Source organism: Passer domesticus, chromosome 18 (genome assembly GCF_036417665.1).
Source record: "Passer domesticus isolate bPasDom1 chromosome 18, bPasDom1.hap1, whole genome shotgun sequence".
In the NCBI taxonomy this organism is placed as follows: Eukaryota; Metazoa; Chordata; class Aves; order Passeriformes; family Passeridae; genus Passer; species Passer domesticus.
Window position 1 is genome coordinate 9,194,701 of NC_087491.1, and position 21,561 is coordinate 9,216,261.

Genomic DNA, 21,561 nt, shown 5'->3' on the forward strand with positions numbered 1-21,561 from the left:
TTCAGTTCCTGCCTCAGCAGCTTGTGTGGTACAGAGCAAAGCATACAACAGCTTAGTTTTTTGCCTTAATTCTGCATTTGTAAAGCACACAGATGAACTTTCAGGTTCATGCTGACTTTGCTATGGAATTTGGGAGACATATGTGGAGACCATGGAAATACATACACTGACAGAAATTCCAGGAATAAAGGAAGTGCCATAAACCAAAGAAATTAACAGAAAATTAATTCCACTCCTGCAAAGGGCTTCAGACTGGGCTGTAATAGAGGCAGACTCAACCAACTATTCTGCAGTTATTATTCAGCTACAAGAGCCCCCATCTGTCCATAACCCACCTTCAGTGAGGGTGGCTGAGAGCAGCACATTCTGACGTGTCTCTCTCTCAGCATTTAAAGCATTGAGTATCACAGCCACATCCTTCTCAAAACCCAGGTCCAGGATCCTACAGAAACACCAGAGATGGTTAAAGGTGCTGTAGGAAGGAGAAAGTCTTAATACTGCATGACATCTTTGCAATGAATAATTGCCCAACAGTCTGTCCAAAGTGGGTATTTCATCCTAATCCCAGACATCTGGTGCTTGGCTGAGGCCACTGAGCATGAATGGATTAAAATCACACCCTCTCATCATTTAAAATAAATGTTTAGCAAATTATGATGCAGAGGGCATTGTAATAACTCTCCATATCTGAAGACTTGGAGGTTTACCTGTCTGCTTCATCAATGATCAGCCACTGAGTGCGACGGAAATGAATGCACTCCGTGGACCTGATGTGATCAACCAGGCGGCCAGGAGTGGAGATGAGGATATTGATCCCTTTCCTTAACCTGTGCAGGTTTAAAAACAAAAAATAAAACCCAGGGAAGAGAAAGAAAAGAAAGAAAAAACAACTCCATTCAGGTTAGCATGGAACAGGACCCAGAGTGAGGAACTGGAACCTACAGAGGGAAAAAGTGTCACAGTAAAATCAGGGACAGCACATTCCCACTGATAAAAACTGATTTGTTTTGCCCAGCTAAAATTTATCCTTGATCATCACTGATACTCTGATACTCAGAGGCACACTCAGTGCTAAGGACAGGGTGGAAAGAAATAATAATATATAAAAAAAAATCTAACACACCCCAGCTAGGTTTTCTTTTCTAATTGAGTACTTGTTTTACCGTCAAGAGTAAACTTCTTTTTGTGTATGATTATATAGAGAGATATGAAAATTCCATTTTGGATTACCAGCTTACAATTCAATTCTTGAAAAGGGGAAAGAAAGGAATTTTTAACACCAGGAAATCTCTTCTCCAGAAAGCAATTTCCCCCATAACAAATACAGTTGGTGGTAAGCAAATACAGGTGTTTGTCAGAAGAGGGAAAAAAATACTGACACAAGAGCTCATCTTCACAGAAGGCTCATCAACATTTTAGAAATAAATTCAACTGGGGGAAGTGAATGTTTCCTGCTGACCCAGCCACTGTGCCTGTGTAAGATCCAGGGGATCACAGCTTGATCCAAGCTCACCATCCACCCTCCCAGTAAGAAAAGCTAAAAAAGAGCAGCAGATAAAGAGTCTGTAGAGCAGAAGGATCCAAAACACAATTTAAGAAGTTGGTTTCCTACCTGGCTTTTTCTGATTTTCTCTTTTCTCCCCCCATTAGCACTCCAGGCACAATCCAGGTAAACGGCTACAGAAAAGAAAACCAAGAACAGCAATGATTCTTCTTAATAACAAGACAAAGCCTAATCAAAAAATGATGTTTCTTGGCAAAAAAGAGAGAGGATGGGGCTGACAGCAGAGTGCATGTGATGTGATCACAGCTCCAGCACTAAAAAAAAAAAGACTTGTAAGTCTCTTTTTAAGACTTATAAATTTATAAGACTTATAAATAATGAGAAAGTACCCTATTATTCCAAAGAAAAATGAAGAGGGGGTGGAAATATGGATCAGATAAATAAATGATTTAAACACCTTCTAGCCCAATGGTAAGATACTCTGCCTCAATTACAAGGAAAGCACTACCATTTAATGATTTTAAAAGCCTTCTCATTTCTCCAGTCATTCAGCTGGCAAAGCAGTTCCCCAAGTCCTGCTCCCCATCTGAAACCCATCTGTCCAGTATTAGTTTCAGTAAAACGGTCCTTGTCACCACCAGAGTTTCCATTCATAACTCAGCCCGAGACAATGAAAGGTATTTCTACAAACAAATGGCTCTGAAAATCAACTGTGCTTGTTTATCAGCACATGTGCAACTAGGGTGCCATAATTAATCACTTAATTGCTCATGTAATAATTTAAAACATGCCATAGGGAAATCACACACTTAAACACATTTATCTTTAAGGACCAAACATCTTGCCAGGTGCTGGATTTCCTTAAACCTCCAGCTGAATTCACAGGAACTGAAGTTGTTTAGCTCCTTACAGGAATAAGAACACAGAGCATTGAATTCTTACCTTAAGTAGTTTCTGGATTGTGTCAAAACTTTGGAGTGCAAGCTATGGAAATCAACAAAAGAAAATGAGCTCTGACAGTCTCTCTGGACCAAAAAGCTGGATTACAAATCCCTATGGCCCAAAAATCTGTAAATTAATCTAGTTATGTTTATCAGAATTCTAAATGCATCCTTAGTTTTTCTTTTAGAAGCTGCTTATTAATTTTTTCTCTTGAATAATCTCTCTTTTATTGTATTTTGACCTGCTCAAAAACCTCTCTACTGGCTCAGCTCCATGAGCCAGCTCTCAGGACAAGAGAGACTTCTGCTGGCTTCTGTGAATGCCCTGGGGAGAAAACAAGCTACAGGCACAGATGATTTTGCTTCAGAGGAAGAATAAAAGAGAAAATTATAGAAATTCTGGGGAAAAAAACCACCATGAAAAGGAAATACATAGGTCAATTCTCTTCTGGCAGCCCTCACTGCTCCTCACCTGACCCATGAAGTGATTGTGCAACTGGATCTTTCTGCATTTCTTTTCTCAAGGAAGGTTATTGCTTCCATTACAAAGTAATACCAATTGTAATCACAAATTATCTTCCTAAGCACTCTCAATGGCAGCCCTTTAAATGAGCTTACACAGTTTCCTCCATGCTTAGTATTCACATGGCATCCTAAAGAGGCAGTAAGTTGTTGCTGTAAAAATTTAAATAGCTTCAGAGCCTTCTCCTTTCAGGTAACAGAGCAGAGATATTGCACTGCAGGCTGCATAAAATATTGGACCCCAAATGAGATACCTGCAATCAATTCTCCACATGGAAGTTATTATCGTTTGACATACCAAACAAAAATAACAAAGGTTGATAACCTCTTCTGACACTGCCTTTGCAGTTGCAAATAATATAAATTAAATAGAAGAGTTCAATGGAGAAACCAACTCTTGGAGGCCTCAGCTTCAGCATTCACTTATGGATTTGAATAAACAGCTTTGAAAATGAAATACTTGTATAAAGCTACACATTTGCAAAGCTGAGTTCATTGGTTTTACTCATTCCCCCTGTAGGAGGGAAGCAGGAACCCTGCACTGAGCCAGGGAGCTTCTGCAGCCTCCACAAAGGTTTCCAACTGCAGGATGAGAACTGAGAAACTCCTTTCTTGCTCTGCTTGGCACTGAACAAAAGTGACAACACTTTCTGTGAGGGCAAGATCTGAGTAAAAGGACTGAGTGTTTTCTGATGTGAGGAACTCTGGTGGACCCACACCCCCAAAGAGCAGTGCTCAGACAGATGGAGAAAGGAAAAGGCACCTACCTCCCTGGTGGGGACGAGCACGAGCGCGTAGGGGCCGTCGCTGCGCTGCAAACACACAAGGGCAGGGCTCTGAGAGAAGGCAGCACTGAGCACAGCCCTCCACCTGCTCCCAGCCACCACTGAAGAGCTTCAGTGCAACTCTGTACATGACATTTTAGGGTATTTCTGCCCCACAGCTTTTATCAAATCAAGTTTTGCATGTATCAATCCTACGCTGCCTTCTTGTCCCTCTGGGAAAGCTGCTCAGAGTCAAAGCCAACTTTTTCTTGCACACACATGTTGTTGTTTCACTCCTGTGCTCCTGAGCTGCAGGGATGCTCTCCTGCTCGATGCACAGCAACATTCTCTAGGAGTGACAATCCAGGATGGGCTGGAAATGCTTCAACCCTTCAGTCAGGATGATCTCTTGCCATAAAATGCACAAGAACTGCAGCAGCATTTTCTGGTGTATGATCCAAACTGGGAGCATTACCCAACCCCACTCCATGCCAAAGGTTACCTAAAGACATGGCAGTAACCTTTGTTTTCAGTTCTTCTGGCTGCCAGACCATTTCTCCTGCTCTCTACCTTCTCCACACCTGATAATTTAGCCCATTTCCAATTTATCCTGCAGCATGGAGCAATGGGGAGTGGCTAACATTGATCTTGTACCATCCACACCTCAACAGAACTGGGAAATCCCATCTGTCACATGTACAAATAAAGGGGAACGTGGATTGCTTGTATGAAAAAGAGACAGCAATGACTACAGGAGCTGGATTTTATTTTTATTAATCTTAGTATCAAAAGCAAATTTGCTTAGTGCTGCTGGACCTACCTGTATTTTGGATTCCATTCCTTGCAAAGACTGCACAAGTGGAATCCCATAGGCAAGAGTTTTACCTTTTTGGAAGGGAGAAAATAAGAAAACTTTCCATTAAAAAAAAAAAAGTGGCAATTTCAACACTCCAGCAAACCAAAGCCCCATTTGCCCCACCATTCTTAAACTGCAATCACAGTCTGGAAAAGTTTCTATTAAGTAGAAAGTTTACAGAATGGAGGATTAAAAGGCAATTCAATAAAGGGGCAATTAGAAAAGAGAGGTGGTATCCCACTAAGATCTACCTAAATAAATGCAGTTAACACACCCTGAGGAAGGACAGTGACAGCTCAACACTGACCTGAACCAGTCTGAGATCTCACCAGGGCATCTCTGCCTTGCAGGAGCACAGGAATGGTTTGCTTCTGAACACTGGGTGACAAACAAAGCAGGGCAGGAATTGCAGATGCAACACAGGATGGAATTCCAAGATTTTAACACACAGTGACTGTCTCAAAATTCTTCACCCCAAATTCCCCATCTCTGCTGTGCAGCTACATCAGCTGAGGTGATTTCTAAGCAAAGCCACTGGATAGGCAGCAGATGTGATAAATTCAAACCAGATGGGATCATGATTCAAGTGCAGGAGTCCCTACAAATCCAACAGCAAACAGGACAGTGGTACTGTGGCCTTCAAAACCCATTAAATAGAATGAGATAATCACAGGTGATTGGCTTTTAGGGGTAAACTGCAAAGTTTTGATATTAATTGGCTTACCTGGTCATGCTGCATATGTTTAGGACAGTGTTTATTGTGGAGATCTAGAGAGATAATAAAGAGAAATAAAGGTTTTATTGTCAAACTGTTCCTTGTGTTACTTCTTGTACTGCTAAGGCAGAACAAAACCCACAAGACTGACATTTATTCCCTGCATAACTGGTCCATAAAGTTCCCATCTCCTCAAAATACTTCTTAGTTAATCAGAATTACACCACTGCTGATTTTCTGTGGTTTTTTGCTATTACAACTGCAAATAGTGAAGAGATCAGGACATGGACCAACACCCCGAGTGCCAAAATCAGGTGAAGTATCCAGGTCACCATGAATAAAGGCTCCCTGACCTGCTCCCCACCCAAAATCCCCAAGTTTCTGAGGCCTGCAGCCCTCCTGCCACTCACCAGATGTGGGTGCAGCTCCAGCTGGCTGAAGGAATCTGTAGTGAACACATTTTCCTGCACCTGCTGCACTTCTTTTCTGAGTTGGGGGAAACAAAACCAAAACAAACAGGAGGGTTACAAATGATACAACAGCATTCTACATAATCAGCAATGAAACTCCACCTACCAAGCAACTGCTCTGCCAAGCAAGGGCGAGAATTCAAGACAATGAATTTCAAGGCACTGCAAAGGGTTTTTTTTTCTCTCCATTTGTCTAAAATACCTGTGAATTTCTGGAATGTCTGGGTTGTTTTTAAACAGGCTGGATGTCTTGATGAAAGGTTTGTTCTTCTGGCTTTCATTCTGTTTGTCAGTCAGCTGCTTCTTGGGAACAGATTTTTGTGATGAGCTTCCCTCCTCCCTCCTGTCAGCCTCCGTGGCACCCTTCCTGAAGGTGTTTAAGGATAATTTACGTTTCTGTTTCACGGGTGGGCTTCCATGTGGTGAGGGCAGCTTCCTTTTCAGAGCACCAGATTGCTTTAAAGTGAAACAAACCGGTCAGCAGTGACACACAAACATCAGAGCCTTATTTTTGGAATCCCCCACTCCACGACTAAAGAAATCAGAGCTGGTTTCTGCAGCTACACAAGTCCTACCCCAGCAGTTCCACCACCACACCTGACACTTCTGACACTGCTGAAATGCCGTGAGCGACCTGAAGCCGTATCGAGTGCTCAGCCCTAAAGGATCCCATTCAACTTCTCCAGTGGCTGCGCGGAACATGCTTTAAAAATCTCTCTCAGAGTCACTTTAAAGCCCCTGCAGACGAAGCAGAGCGGGGAGAGCACCGCGCACCGCCCGTCAGAGGGAGCGCGGCGAGTCGGGGCAGCGCCGTCCGCCCGCAGCTCCCGGGGCTCGAGGAGCCGGATCCCGGGGCTCGGGGAGCCGATCAGCCCCGGCTCGGGCGGGGGAGAAGCCAAAAGCTCCATTTAACAACTTGAGGGACGCTGCCTCCCCGCCCGGTCACGGTCCCGTGTCCCGCAGGGTCCCGTGTCCCACAGACCCCACGCTCCTTCCCTTCCCTTCCCTTCCCTTCCCTTCCCTTCCCTTCCCTTCCCTTCCCTTCCCCTCCGCCCGTACCCTGCCGAGGCCGCGCATCCCCACGCCCGCCGCCATGTCCCGCCCGCTTCCTCCGCAGGGCCCCGGGGCCGCCTCCCGCCCGCCCTGCCCGGCCCGTGAGCGCGGCGCGGCGGCGGGTGCGGAGCCTCCCCACGACCCCGGAGCCCACCCGGCTGCCCGCCCACCCCGCGGCGCTGCGGAGCTCCGTGAGGGCTCTCCGCGCCCCGCAACCCGCGCTGCGGGGCCCGCGGGGCGCGCAGGCGGCGGCGGGGCAGCCGCGGCCGGGCCCGCCGGGGGCTTCGGCGGCGGCGCGTGCGCGCGGCCCGTGAGGCGGCGGTGACATGGCGGCGGTGGGGCGGGAGGAGCCGCCGCTGGCGCTCGAGGCGGCCGCGGAGGAGGCGGCGGCGGCGGCGGCGAGCGCCGGGTTCCGGCTCACGGCGGTGCGGCGAGAGCCGGCGGTGCGGCTGCAGCACGGCGCCAGCGGGCTGGAGCCGCTGGCGTGGTCCGAGGACCACCGGGTGTCGGTGAGCACGGCCCGCAGCATCGCCGTGCTGGAGCAGCTCAGCGACGTGCACAGCGGCGGGCAGGACATGGTGATCCACCGCACCGCCGTGCCCGCGCCCGCCGCCGCCTGCATGCTCAAGGTGAGCGCCTGGCACGGGCTCGTTCAGTGTGTGAATGTCTGAAGGGGGAGGCGCAGGTTGGACTCGGGAGGTTCCTCACAGGAGGGGCGGTCGGGCTCGGAATGGGCTGCCCAGGGAGCCCCGGGCTCGGAATGGGCGGCCCAGGGAGCCCCGGGCTCGGAATGGGCTGCCCAGGGAGCCCCGGGCTCGGAGGTGTTCAGGGAACGACTGGAGGAGCACTCGGGTGACGAGGTGGGGATGGGGCACGGGCTGCACTCCGTGATCCCAGAGGCTTTCCCAACTTTAATGGTTCTGTGGTTTTTCACCACGGTGCCGAGCAGTAAGACAAGAGAAACGAGTGTAAACTGATAAACAGCTGCGCCTGAACACGAGAAGAACTTTTTACCTGTGCAGAATCCACGGAAGGGCTGGACTCTCTCCCTCTGTGGTCCCTTCCAGCCTGACCCATCCCGGGATTCTGATCCTCCCCCTGGGGACCTGCCCTGCCCTGCCCAGAACTTTCTGCAGGCTCTCATTTTAAAAGCACAGGAGAGAGAAAACCATATCCCAGTGATGTGCAGGGGTTCTGAAGCTCTGCTGTTTTACTGAGAATCACTTGAGCTCCAGTACAGTCATTTCAATACAACTTTAAGTAGAATCATCCTTTGTTTTGCTACCAAAGCTGAAGGATTTTTGCAGCAGGGATTTCTCTGGCCTTCAGGGGAACATCTGACTTTTCACAAAGATGGCAGATGTGGGTGGATATCTTATTAAATAATACTTTTGTTGTTGTGAATCTGATTTTATTTTCCAAAACAATGCTGAGAATATGGAATGGAGTTGAGATACTGAGTATTTACATATTGTGCCAGGTATCTTTAAAGGAACAAAAGTATGAAGGCAGGCTCTTTGATTCAGCAGACAAAAATTCAGTAGCTGAGAGTCAAAACTGTGCAAATTCATTAATGAAGCTGAAGTCTTTAGGAGTGACAGCAATTAACCAGTGGTGGTGATTGGGGATGCTCTGTTTGAAGAGAGAATTCATTCCAGGAAAGTCTTCCTAAAAAAAAAAAACCAGCTGTACAATAGTTTTAAAGGCTCTTTGTGTTCTCTTTTAGGTCGGCCCAAAGAAGGAGGTGGCTGAGTGCAAGGAGAAATTCGCCAGCTCAGTGGATCCCACCGTCAGCCAGACCTTCATGCTGGACCGGGTGTTCAACCCCGAGGGGAAGTCGCTGACCCCCATGCGGGGTTTCAAATACTCCAGCTGGTCCCCTCTGGGCTGTGACGCCAACGGGAGGTGCCTGCTGGCCGCCCTGACCATGGACAACCGCCTGAGCATCCACGCCAACCTCAACCGGCTGCAGTGGGTGCAGCTGGTGGACCTGACCGAGCTCTACGGCGAGCGCCTCTTGGAGGCCGGCTACAGGCTGTGCAAGGCTGACGCTCCCTGCGGGGAGCTGGGAGACTTCCCCGAGTTCCAGCGGCGGCACAGCATGCAGGCCCCGGTGCGCATGGAGTGGTCGGGCATCTGCACCACGCAGCAGGTGAAGCACAACAACGAGTGCCGCGACGTGGGCAGCGTGCTCCTGGCCGTGCTCTTCGAGAACGGCAACATCGCCGTGTGGCAGTTCCAGCTGCCCTTCCTGGGCAAGGAATCCATCACTTCCTGCAATACCATCGAGTCGGGGATAAGCTCCCCCAGCGTGTTGTCCTGGTGGGAGTACGAGCACAGCAACCGCAAGATGAGCGGGCTGATCGTGGGCAGCGCCTACGGCCCCGTGAAGATCATCCCCGTCAACCTCAAGGCGGTCAAAGGCTACTTCACGCTGAGGCAGCCCGTGGTCTTGTGGCAGGAGATGGACCAGCTGCCCGTGCACAGCATCAAATGCATCCCTCTGTACCACCCCTACCAGAAATGCAGCTGCAGCCTGGTGGTGGCCGCGAGAGGCCCTTACGTGTTCTGGTGCCTGCTGCTGATATCCAAAGCGGGGCTGAACGTGCACAATTCCCACGTGACGGGGCTGCACTCCCTGCCCATTGTCTCCATGACTGCAGACAAGCAGAACGGCACGGTGTACACCTGCTCCAGCGATGGCAAGGTCAGGCAGCTCATCCCCATATTCACAGACGTTGCTTTAAAGTTTGAGCACCAGCTGATAAAGCTCTCGGAGGTGTTTGGCTGTGTCAGGACTCACGGAATCGCCGTCAGCCCCTGCGGGGCGTACCTGGCAGTGATCACCACCGAGGGCATGGCCAACGGGCTGCACCCGGTCAACAAAAACTACCAAGTTCAGTTTGTCACCCTCAAGACTTTTGAGGAGGCAGCTGCACAGCTCTTGGAATCTTCCGTTCAGAACCTTTTCAGGCAAGTGGACTTGACGGATCTTGTACGCTGGAAAATCTTGAAGGATAAGCACATTCCTCAGTTCTTACAGGAGGCGCTGGATAAAAAGATAGAGAGCTGTGGTTCCACTTACTTCTGGAGGTTTAAGTTGTTTCTCTTGAGGATTTTGTACCAGTCGATGCAGAAAGCCCCCTCAGAGGTCACGTGGAGACCTTCACACGAGGATGCCAAAATCTTGATATCAGATTCCCCTGGGATGGGCAGCACTGAAGATGATCAGGAGGAAGGAACTTCGAAACAAGCCAGCAAGCAGAGCCTGGGGGACACAGGCAAAGGTGTGGACATTGATGACACTGCAGAGGATTCTCTCCATCAGTCAGGTGACACTGGAGGCCGTGAGCCAATGGTAGAAAAGCTTCTTGAAATACAGGCACAGATTGAGGCTGTAGAAATGCACCTGACACGAGAACACATGAAACGGGTGTTGGGAGAAGTTTACCTGCACACGTGGATTACAGAGAACACCAGCATTCCCACCAGAGGAGTCTGTGACTTCCTAATGTCTGATGATGGCTACGATGACAGGACAGCACGAGTAAGTGGCACCACTGCTCAGGGGATTCTGTGTCACTGTCACTTCCTTGCCCCCACTCCTGAAAATACAGCTGGTCTGGGAAGGAGAGCTGTGGTCATGTCATCCTTGCCAGTGAGATTCTGTAGAGCATTCAGCTTAAATTGTCCTTCCTTGGTATTGTGGAATAGGAGGGAATGTAAATACAGATGTTGAAATTTGGATCAGGTGCAATAAAGAATAAAGATGCCTGAATTTTTGGAGAACTGGGGAGAGGACTGGGGTTACTGTGCTTCTGTCAGTGGTTTAGAACATGAACTGATTGAGGGATGTTTGTTTTCATTACTCAGTTTATTTAACCCATCATCTTTGCACAAGTTAAATTCAGGAGTATTTCCTCTAGTCAGTCCCACTGCAGATGTTAAGAGCTGGTGTAGTGTGGTGTTCTCCCTGCTGGCATCACAGCCAAGTGTGGCCATCAGTAACTCACTAGCAAAGTGCTCTGGCAACTGCTGGGTTCTTCTGGCATCAGTTGATATGAATTGAAAGTTTGAGAGGTTGCTTTTCTTATCTTAGAAGAATCTTGTTTCTTTTTTATAGCGATGAAAAGCAACTTCTAAATTGTATTTTATCTACTCTGTTTGCTGTCACACTTTAAAGGTCCCTGGGATGTGGTTTATATCTATTGAAATATCACAGACAAATTTGATCACATAAATGTGCTATAAACATTGTACTCCCAGATGAGTGCTGAAGACATCCAGGTAATTTCTGAACAGGAATTTTTTTTTAGCACATCCACTATGATAGGCATGAGGGAAAGCATTGCTGTTATGGTCAGTGATGTGATATCAGTTCTTTCAGTACTTTTAAAATTTGCAAGGAATTACTGTTTTTAAAGTCTGTATCCCTTTAGTGTGAGACAGAAATCTTTAGGAGAACAGGAGAAGAAATGAATACTTACGGATACATTGTACTTCTTACACTTTGATTTTTTGGGATTCAGCTTATTCTGTGTCACTCTGAAACCACAGTGAGGTGTTCCTGAAATACATTCCCACCCTGGCTGTGTCACTGAGTGCCTCCCGTGTGTTGCAGGTGCTGATTGGGCACATCCTGAAGAAGATGAACAAGCAGACCTTCCCCGAGCACTGCAGTCTGTGCAAGGAGATCCTGCCCTTCACCGACCGCAAGCAGGCCGTGTGCTCCAACGGCCACATCTGGCTCAGGTAATGGCTCAGGCCACATCTGGCTCAGGTAATGGCCACATCTGGCTCAGGTAATGGCTCAGGCCACATCTGGCTCAGGCAATGGCCACATCTGGCTCAGGTAATGGCCACATCTGGCTCAGGCGATGGCTCAGGCCACATCTGGCTCAGGTAATGGCCACATCTGGCTCAGGTGATGGCTCAGGCCACATCTGGCTCAGGTAATGGCTCCGGCACCCGGAGCTCGTCCCCTCTGGGCATTCACACATTCCTCAGGAGCTCCCTGAACCACCTGTTAGCACTGGAGTGAAAAGGCATGAGGCATCTTAGCCATGCTGCAGGTTTTTTCTGTCCTCTTCCATAAAAGCCAGGGCACTGGAGGTTGGATTGGTTCTCTTAGCAGGACAATGTTTTTATAATAAAATGGTTTTAAGCATCTTTTTTTAGGGGGAATATGGGGTCAGGGAGAAAGCAGGCAGGGGAAAATTGAGGATAAGTCATCCTTTGGAACATCACTTGAGGGAAGGTTTGTTCAAGCTCCTTCAGCATTTGAAAATAAAAGCAATTTAACAAGAAATTATTGAGAACAGGCACATTGAGAAGCCAGACAAATGAAATGAAATTTTAGAAAATGAAATATTAGAATTTGAAATTTTAGAAAATGAAATCTTTCTGTACCACTGTGGGAGGTACATGGACATTGTCTCTGGAGCTGTGTCACCAGTTTGTCACAGAAAAGCTGTGCCTAACAGGTTTTGTGTGTTAGTTTGGTAAATAGTCATGGCCTTAAGGACACCCTGGTTCTTCCCTGTGCAGTAGGGCCTCAAGCTTTTCACCTCCTCTACTGTATGCTAGAATTCTTTTGTCAATGATATATTGAGTTTTAACCTTGCATTTTTGTGTCCATATGCAATTTGGTACGCTAGGGAAGTTAATAAATATTAATTTTCATATTTAATGTGGTTCATTACTGCCTTTACTCTCATAAAGCAAACTGTGAACAGACCCCAGCCTCCAGTCAGGGCACAAGAGCAGGTGATAAAACAGTAAACCCCAAACCTCTTGATAAAACTGCTTGTCTTTCACAGGTGCTTTCTCACCTACCAGTCCTGCCAGAGTTTGGTGTACAGGAGGTGTTTGCTTCACGACAGCATTGCACGGCACCCAACCCCAGAAGGTAAAATGGTCCTGGGGCCAAAAGAGGCAGGATTGGGGCTTTTTAACTGTTACCTACAAAATGGCTTGAGTTTGTTTCACTGATTTTACTCTTTTAGGTAATTCCCATGTGAAGCTCTGCATTTCACAGTGTCCTGGCGTTGTCTGGGCATTAGTGACATGTTAATTGCAAATTAATAATTGTAGAAATTGAGGTATAAATCCACATTTTAATGAAAGCTGGGTAAACACATAATCTGTGCTGGAATGCTCCAGTAGTTAGTTTGATATTCAAGTTGAATATATCAGCATCCAGTTCTGCAAGAGGGATAAAGAAACAGGAACCAAGGACTGTGTTATGTGAGGGATCTAATTTCAGTTTAGAAAATGAGAACGCTGCAGTTCCATGATGATCCTTTACTTTTTTTTTTTTTCCTATATAGCTATGAGCATGTAAAGATAAAGTATGGAGTTTTCACCTTAATTGTGTCCCCTGCTGAGGTGGAATTTAATCTGGCATTACTTGAAATTTTAGGGCAGAATCAGAGTTGGATTTCACTGAATTCTCAGTCACTCCTGCAAACTGTCCAGGATTCCTGTTGAGTTTGTGCATCTCAGGTGTCATTCCTCTGTTCATCTCTGCCTCCAGATTGAAACAACTTGTTTTCTTATTTGCAGATCCTGAATGGATCAAGAGGTTATTGCAGGGACCTTGCACCTTCTGTGATTCTCCTGTGTTCTAGAGAAAAGCTGTGTCAAGACTGAAAGTATTTTCTCTACTGCATAAGCTCCCTTCAGCCTGGGAGGATACAGAGCCAGGAACACAGACTCTGCTGGAGGGAGAACACCTTGTCCACTGCCCTGTACATAGAACATCACAGGTTCTACAAACTCCTGAAATCCAGAGCCCATTCCATGCTCCAGAAACAGGAATGCACCTGGAAGAGCCAGTTTAAAGCTGTTTGGAAATGCACCCAAGGAAGCCTCAGCAGCTGGACACTGCCAAGAACTGGAGGGTTGAGCACAGTGGGAATTGTCCTTTCTGCCTGACACCAGTGTCAGTTCCCAAAAGTGGGATGGGAACAGCAGAGCTCACTCCTGAATGGTCTTGGTGGGCAGAGAAGGCTCCAGCTTGCAGTGCTGTCCTTTGCTTTTTAACCACCCTGGCATTTGCTGTAGAACATGGAACTCTCCAGATAATCCATAGTTCCAGTCCTTGCCCAGAGGAGCAGGTGCCAGTTACAGCCATAGGAGTGAGTTTGGCCATTACATGAATTTCACTGAAAGTCTAGAAGAGTAACAGCCTCAGAACTGTAACAGTGTTTCAGTCAGAAAGGTGATATTGGCTGCCTGGGATCAGTAAGGATAATTTTGAAATATAATAATAATAATTATTAAACTAATAGCAATTAGCTTAAACACTAATATATATACATATATATAAAATTTCCAATGCTCTTAATTCTCTTGCCCCACTTCCTTTTTCTGAACTAAGTTCTAACTCCTTCCCAGCTCTTGCCAAAGTATTTGCCTTTGGTTTCACTTAACCCTCTACCAAGAGGAATCTTCTTTTCCAGAGAAACTCATTTACCAAAAGCATTACCAATTAACACTACTGTCAATTAAACTGACAGTCTCCCTCATACAGCACCTGAGTTTTATACAAATCTGACACACAAATAATCACTCCCAGCTGACAGTTTTGTGAAGCTCTTTGTGTATCCCAGAACGGTTTGGGTTGGATGGGACCACAAAGCTCATCTCATTCCACCCCTGCCATGGCAGGGACACCTCCCACTGTCCCAGGCTGCTCCCAGCCCTGTCCAGCCTGGCCTTGGCACTGCCAGGGATCCAGGGGCAGCCACAGCCAGGGCCTGCCCACCCTCACAAGGAAGAATTTGTTTCTAATATCCCATGTAACCCTTTTGGAGCCATTCCCCCTTATCCTGTCACTCCAGGCTCTTTCTGAGAGGTAGAATTTCTCCATCTCAAGTGGCCGACTCCAGAAATTTATTTTGCCTTCTAATTGTCCTATCAGAAAAACCATCTTTTTTATCATCTGTTCCTACAGGGAGCAGAATCCTTTTCAACCTCCTATGCAGTGTTAGAGGAATAATACCTCCCAAATGTGTGTGGTTACTTGGTACAGTTTGTCTTGTTAGCTTCAATCCCTGCTGTCAAATAATCCTGAGTTTGTGTATTTCCATTCTGCAGAGTACCACTCGCAGAGGTGTCTCCCTGTCTGTGATCCCTGACACTTCCACTGTGTGGGAGGTGCTCTACAGCTCTTGAGAAATCATGGAATTGTGCTGACACTCAGTCTCCCACCAGTGCTTGTGTGATTGGTGCTTGTTTCCTCCATTCAATGACTATGCATATTTTGTTAATGTTCCTTCACCTTTAATTGGAGCAATTTTTTTTCAGCAAACATTAAAGAAGTCAGCTGTCCTTCTGCTCAGTGTCTCATGCATTAAGCATGATCATGCATTGACTGAGAAGAACATTGCTGTAGTAGCCTAGAAACAGCAGAAGCACATTAATCTGTAAAATAATTAGCCTTGTTTGTAAATATCCTTGGAAGTGATACCATAATTGTATTAAAGAAACATTTAGTTTTTTATTGCTGTGCATTGAAAATTGAAATTACTTCAGTGTGTCTGCAGGGAAGGGAAATGTAGCTCGTGTTGGTATCCAGTAAAGCCAGGAGTAACCTCAATACCCAACGTGTGTGAGTTTGGGGCCAGCTCTGGTACCTGGGACAAAACTCCCAGTGCTGGTGGGGCCTGGGGGAACAGAACCTCCCTTTTCCTATGAGCTGAGTAGGGGTTTATTCCTGGTGGTGGAGAAGGCTTTGTCAATGGAAGCTGCAAGTCCTTGCCCTGGCAGCTGTGAGAGCTCATCAGTAAATGTTCCAGTTTAGAAATTCTCCTGCCTGTGGAGAAGGGGAGGGAGCCCTACAGAACCCTGTCCCAGTGCTTTCAGAAAAGTCAAAGAACATTTCTTTGGCCATCCTGACCTACTGAAATGTTTAAGCCTGGCTGACCCAAAGGTTCACATGATAACAGATTAGATTGGTTCTTGCTGATCATTTCTGGCAGTTCTCTTGAATTTCCCTGGACTGAGTTTTAATGCTTTGCCATGGAGAAGCTCTAGCACACCTCACATTAACATTGCAGCATTAATGTTTATTTTCCCTGTCTTTCAAGGCACTAGATGCTCAGTCTGCCATTGCCAGTTTATTTAACCTGGTTTCAGACTTCTGGGAAAATGGATTTTTAAAGCCAACGATGTTGTCTTTGTCTGCCAGTGGAGATCCTTTAGCAAAAAGCTTTCACTCTTCCCCCTGACCTGTTCACAACAGGTACAGAGGAATTTGGATTTAATTTCTGTGTAAACCAGCACTTGTCCCTAAGTGCATTTTTAGCCAGAATTGCAGAGCCCACCTCACTCAGTAACATTTAACCCCTGCTGCTGACCTGAGTGGGTTTGGCTGCCCAGCGAGCACTGAGGCTGCTCCAGGAATCTTTTTATGCCTCAGATTTGTGAGGGGCAGTTCTGGGCACGCAAGGGTTGGTCCTGCTCTTGTCCTGAGCAAACCTTGCTGTCACCTCACAGGGAAGGGGAGCAAGAACGAGACCTGCTGCCAGACCCTTGTGTTACTTTGTCATTATCAGAGCTGCCTCCTCAAACCAACACATCTATCAAGGCCCAGTCTGTTTTGAGACATCAACTGAAGTGTTCAAAGAACAAATCCCACAGAACTGGAGTTTATCTCCTTAAGTTTTTGCCCAAGTTTTGCAGGATACTTCAAACAAGTGACTAGTTGGAAGATGTCAACTCCTTCACCATTTGGTGGTGAACACTGGGTGTTCAAGGGCCCTCATCTCCAGAGGGAGAGCAACATTCCAGCAGAGACTGAGGGTTCCTGCTGCTCTTTTTTTTTTAATGGATTATGATACTTGCAGCTGAGAATTAACAGGCAGAGATCCTGTTTGTCCGGAGCTAAGGTGTCATTTTCCCTGAAGAGGAGCTCCTGACAGCATTTAAGATTTGCTGCTCATGCTGGTATCACACTGGGAGTTAATCCCTCCTCCACTGGGATGAAGAAATCATACTAATCCAAGTTGGATGGATAAGTGGAACAGCTCTGGATTGTACAGTGTCTTGGTACTAGGTGCCATTCTTGGAACTAAGAAGGAAGTTTGGGGTCACAAGGACTCAGTCCTGTGTCTCCAAATTACACCCCCTGCTCTGGGATTGGTGGTGAGGGACCTCATTGCTGCCTTTTACCTCAGTTCATTTATGGCTCTGGGACTTCATCATTCAGTCACCCTTTCCTTTGGTGTTTCCTCACCCTCTTAATCCTATTGTGTATTTCTAGAGAGGAAATACTGTGGTTGTCAGTGCATACATAAAGACAATAAATATTCCTTGGGAGAGAGGAGAAGGAGGAGCCATCCCTGCTCCTCAGAGCCCTCACCACAGAGCAGGTTGGGGTCAACTCCATTCCCTCACAGGGAAAAGTGAGAGCAGGGAAATCCTTGGAGAGCCACAGGGAGTCCCTGCAGAGGTGCTGCTGGAGGAGGGGATCTCCTGCCTGGGGGTGTCCAAGTGTCCTTCCACCACTGAAGGATCTGCTGTCCAGAGCTGGTGGACACAAAACTTTGTGGAACAGTTGGACAAATCAACCTTGTTGCTAAAGTACGTAATTAACAGCATGACTTATTACAATTTACAGCACAAGCTCCAGGCAGCCCTCTCCACAAAGTGTCTCTGGGAAGCAGAGTGATGGAAGATGTCCATTCCAGAGCTGGGCAAAGCTGTGCAATCAGTAACGTCTGATCCCTGCTGTGCTCCTACCACCTCCTCTTCACCTTGTTTTTCTCATTGCTCAACATTTGTTTTGCCAGAATAAGATGCTAATAAAATCACGCCTAGTTACCAAATTGGTTTTCAAGTGTTGCATTCCAATTATAAAAGCCTAATTCCTGCTTCCACCCACTGAACCTTTTTGGTATTAACAGGCTTTACTATGCAAAGTCATGCAGGGGCTGTTTCGTTTACAGTAATTAAATGAATGTCAATTGTTTTAGTTGTTTCTGAGGGAGAGTTCTACATGAGTATTAGCATGTTCTGCTAACCCTGACGTTCTGCACTTCAGGCCTGCTGCAAACCCTTGGGGGTTGACCACTGACCTGAGACTCCTACCCAGACATGCCAAGTGCATCTCAATGAGACTGAGCTCTTTTTCTCAGTTTCTATGGAACCAGCGGAGCGGAACTAATATAGCATCCGCATATAGATGAAAGAATGAAGAGGAAAAAGGGCTTTACAGCTAAATTAATTAAGCAGATGTACCTGTCTAATTAAAGATGCGCTGTCCCTTTTGTACCCTAGCTGCAGTACAAACAGTATTTAAATACACTCTCTATCCATTTCATCTATCAAAATATTTAGTAGGAACGCTCAGATGAAGGTGATATTAGCAAGATGAGCTTCCCATGTATTATTAATAGAAGGGCTCCCAATTATGCATGAATGCTGCAGCACATCTTCGTAGCAATGGCAGAAAACCCAGCTGCCCAAGCAGTCACCAACCAGCACATTTGTAACAGGTAGGGCTGTTAAAGATGTCCCTGCCCAGCTGAACACAGGGTTTTGGCTGGCCCCTGTGCCTGGCAGCAGCCTCAGCCTCAGCCTGCTGCTACAGGCTGGAATTTCTCAGCTCAAGAGGCACCAGGGACTCAGATTGCTTGGATTTGGCTTTCTTAGGTTTCAAAGGTATTTATTCTGAGACTTATAGAGCTGCCCTCAAGGCTAGAAAGTCCAATTCCCATCCATCAACACCCCTCCCCTCCCAAAAGTATCAAAAATTCTGACTTTAAATTCTCACAAAATAACACAAAATCCCCATTGCCACTGGGACAACTGGGGTCTTTCCACCTGAAGTTCCAAGGGTTTGCTTGCAGGGACAGAGGGAGGCAAGGAGTGCCTGGGTGGTTTTGGTGGAGAATTAAGACACAAATACATCTAACAGCTTTAATACTCCAAACTGGCTTCATGGGTCTTACCTAGTGAAGACAAAACTACTATTCAGATACAGAAAAAAAATTATTAAATTAAACACAGGACTTCCCCAGCCACGGTGTTTTGTATCTTGCATCATGAAACAAAAGCCAAACAACTTTCCCAATTTCTTATCCTCAGTACTTCACTCAGCCTTGGTGAGCTTCAGATTTAGCACAGCTTAACTGAATTCCCCCTCCCTGGTGATAACCTGCCACTCCAGCAACCAGACTGCAAATATTACAGGGAAAAATTTAAAATCAACTCTTCCACAAATCAACCCTTTGAATTATAAACTTCTAATGTTTTTTACATGGAAGGGGCTTAATGATACAGCTTTCTATGAACTCAAAGATAACATAAGGGTCTTGGTCAGCATTGACATAAAAGGCATCTTGGTAAAAATCCTGCAGGGCCTTGACATTGCTGTAATAGATGTCCAGGCGCTTCTCAATATTTTCTTCCTCATCCTTGGGGTTCTGCCTGAGCCTGGCCTGGATCTCTGGAGTGGGAGCTGGTCTGAATGTGGTGTGGTATCTGGAGAGGAGAAGAAATGCCAAGGTTTCAGCTCAGCCTGGGGACACAGCAGCCAGTTCTGCAGCTACTCCGTGCTTTTACCTGCCACAGTCCCTTGGCCTCTTTCTGCTCCAGGCTGGGGTTTTAAAACAAAGATTGGAAATTTCAGGGCAGGTAATCTGTCAAGAATCCTGGATCCTCAAAGGCCAAGGGTTTCTCTGATGGTGACAATGGTTGTGTTCATCTGCTCTACACAAGGAGAAATTTCTATTACATGACCCAGTGCTCTGGGTTCAGAAGCATTTCCAGATCTTTTACTTGTAATCTTTGATTCCCATCTTTAAAAAAGCATCTAAAAAAACCCTAACCTTAAACATAAACACAGCCCTGTACCCAGCATTGCTGGGACCTGTCACTTAAACTGTGTTTAAGGCTCTCAGGCATTTAATTGCTAACATTTTTATGTAGTAGCAGAAGGTAAAAAGAGGTTAATTCACCTGAGATAGGTTTTGGTTATTTTTGATTTTCCAAATGCCAGAATTTGGCTTCCCTCAATTCACAGCTCTGGCTTGCCTCAGTTACTTCAGCAGGAAAGAGGATTTTCATCCTCAGAGTCCTGTAGCAGTGCCACAGCTCAGCTCAGCTGACACCAAAGGAATTCTGATGATGTTCCTGCATTGCCAAAGGCTCCCAACAATCTCTGAAAGTTCCTTTGCAATCAAGTGTTCAAATTCCCTGTTAGAATTGGTAATCCTAGCTCTGATTAAAGATCTCCTCTGCCCTAACACAAAACCAGCTTCTCCCTCTTCCTGTACAGACAAATTTCCTGAAATTTGGGATATTTTGGGATATATTCCTGATATTTTGGGATAAATGCAAAACCAAGGAGACAGCAGAGTTTGTGTCTCATTTAGGGCACAGCTGAAGGCCACCCCTGCCCTGCAGCCAGAGGGGCAGGCTTTACACATGCCAAGGATTAGACACAGCACCTAAAAGAATTCAATTCACGGAGAACTTGTGAGGAATAAACCCCAGAGTGTGGCAGAGGGAAGCGTGTGAAGTGGAGCAGATACTGAACAGCCTAATCCTAATGATAAGAAATGCAAAGATGTGGGAATGATTTGCTTCAGCCTGCTCCTTTCTGCTGAACAACCACATTGCTCATTACTAAAGCAAAGAGAGCAGTTACAGCAAATCACTGCTGCTGTCACAAGTTAATGCTGCACCTCGAGTGAGATGTCTGAATAATCATCCATCACTTTGGGACAAATCCACTCCTTCTGGCCTTAATCTTGGAGGGCTCAGGATTTGTCTTTGATGCAATAGGATGCACTCAGCCTTTAGAAAAGCAAAAGAAGGGTTTAAAAATTATGCGTGGGGAATCATAAATTTATTTGTGATTTGTTCCCTGGAAATCAAGTGTGGAGAAGGTAGGAAAGCTGAAGGTCACTGGTGGGACAAGGGGATGTGACACCAGTGAGAGGAACCACCCTTCCAGTGACTCAGTGACTCAAAGGAGTTTGCTCTACTGAGCAGGAAACACATCAATACCTCCCAGCAGACAGGACCATCACAGGAGCCTGGGGAAGTAAAATGCAGCAAGTTTTCCATTTTCCCCAGCTGGGAAACCTTCAAAATTCCCATGGGAATGTCTGAAACCATCTGCATTTAGGCTAGGTTTCAGACATCTCCCCTCAGCATTATTTTCCCAACCAATTGAGTTACCATTAAAATATTAGACTGAGCTATTTGCTGCTGTAGATTTCAGGCACCAGGATTTAAACCCCCCTGCTCTGAGCTGCTGCTGCAGCAGGAAGGTGGGCTGGTGCTTCAGGAGCTATGAAAGTTTTAACTCTTCTTTTAAGGAATCCCTAAGCAGGAGTAGAGCATTCCTGAGCTCCTTAGATTGCTAAGGAGCCGATTTGATGCTTTCATCTCCCTGGCAGTCAGGAAAACGTTCGACATGAGGCAGGAGTGCTCACCTCTCCCCAGTGACAGGATCCGTCCTCCGCTGGGACAGGCGCTCCATGATGGCCTCGTAGGGCAGATTAAAGAAGAACACCCTGTGGAGAACACAATTACATGAATTAACATCCTGAGAGCAGCACTTGTGACCTTCAGAGAGGGAGGTAATCCTCACCAAAGGAAGAGCAGCAGTGACAGTGCCCCAAACCTGCAGAGTCACGAGTGTGAGCAGAGGATTTCTGCACAGCCTCTCCTCGTGTGTTTGGTCTGCAGGCTCAGCAGGGCAGGAGCTCTCTGGCACAG

The 21,561-nt window shown here is 46.6% G+C and overlaps 3 protein-coding genes across 16 annotated transcripts in view; 1 reads left to right on the forward strand and 2 right to left on the reverse strand.

The window, feature by feature from the left end:
- DDX31 (DEAD-box helicase 31) overlaps window positions 1-6,978 on the reverse strand; it is a 42,955-nt gene extending 35,977 nt beyond the window's left edge. For 3 of the 4 annotated variants that reach the window (XR_010349146.1, XM_064393999.1, XM_064393997.1), the window contains exons 1-11: window positions 6,370-6,739; window positions 5,975-6,228; window positions 5,713-5,788; window positions 5,312-5,355; window positions 4,895-4,965; window positions 4,552-4,616; window positions 3,735-3,779; window positions 2,447-2,488; window positions 1,613-1,677; window positions 708-827; window positions 336-442 (exon numbers count right to left, since the gene is read on the reverse strand). Coding sequence is in view for 3 of the 4 variants with exons in the window: in XM_064393999.1 (XP_064250069.1) it covers window positions 336-442; window positions 708-827; window positions 1,613-1,677; window positions 2,447-2,488; window positions 3,735-3,779; window positions 4,552-4,616; window positions 4,895-4,965; window positions 5,312-5,355; window positions 5,713-5,788; window positions 5,975-6,228; window positions 6,370-6,474 (994 nt within the window). In the remaining variant the exon portion in view is untranslated. Of the gene's footprint in view, window positions 1-335; window positions 443-707; window positions 828-1,612; window positions 1,678-2,446; window positions 2,489-3,734; window positions 3,780-4,551; window positions 4,617-4,894; window positions 4,966-5,311; window positions 5,356-5,712; window positions 5,789-5,974; window positions 6,229-6,369; window positions 6,740-6,831 lie in introns of those variants that run through there. The other variant, XM_064393998.1, reaches the window with a different exon arrangement.
- A 141-nt stretch (window positions 6,979-7,119) lies between these two features.
- On the forward strand, window positions 7,120-15,331 carry GTF3C4 (general transcription factor IIIC subunit 4). Its single transcript, XM_064393996.1, has 5 exons — window positions 7,120-7,454; window positions 8,552-10,372; window positions 11,447-11,577; window positions 12,645-12,733; window positions 13,390-15,331. The coding sequence occupies exons 1-5, from the start codon at window positions 7,152-7,154 to the stop codon at window positions 13,452-13,454; spliced, it is 2,409 nt and encodes an 802-aa protein (XP_064250066.1). The 5' UTR covers window positions 7,120-7,151; the 3' UTR covers window positions 13,455-15,331.
- A 3,726-nt stretch (window positions 15,332-19,057) lies between these two features.
- The window catches only part of AK8 (adenylate kinase 8), a 65,682-nt gene continuing 63,178 nt past the window's right edge, over window positions 19,058-21,561 (reverse strand). For 6 of the 11 annotated variants that reach the window (XM_064394006.1, XM_064394008.1, XM_064394005.1 and 3 more), the window contains 2 exons: window positions 21,276-21,356; window positions 19,058-19,314 (listed from right to left, as the gene is read on the reverse strand). In XM_064394006.1, the coding sequence (XP_064250076.1) occupies window positions 19,077-19,314; window positions 21,276-21,356 (319 nt within the window). In that variant the 3' untranslated portion in view covers window positions 19,058-19,076. Of the gene's footprint in view, window positions 19,315-20,848; window positions 20,874-21,275; window positions 21,357-21,561 lie in introns of those variants that run through there. The other 5 variants (XR_010349148.1, XR_010349147.1, XM_064394010.1 and 2 more) reach the window with 3 other exon arrangements.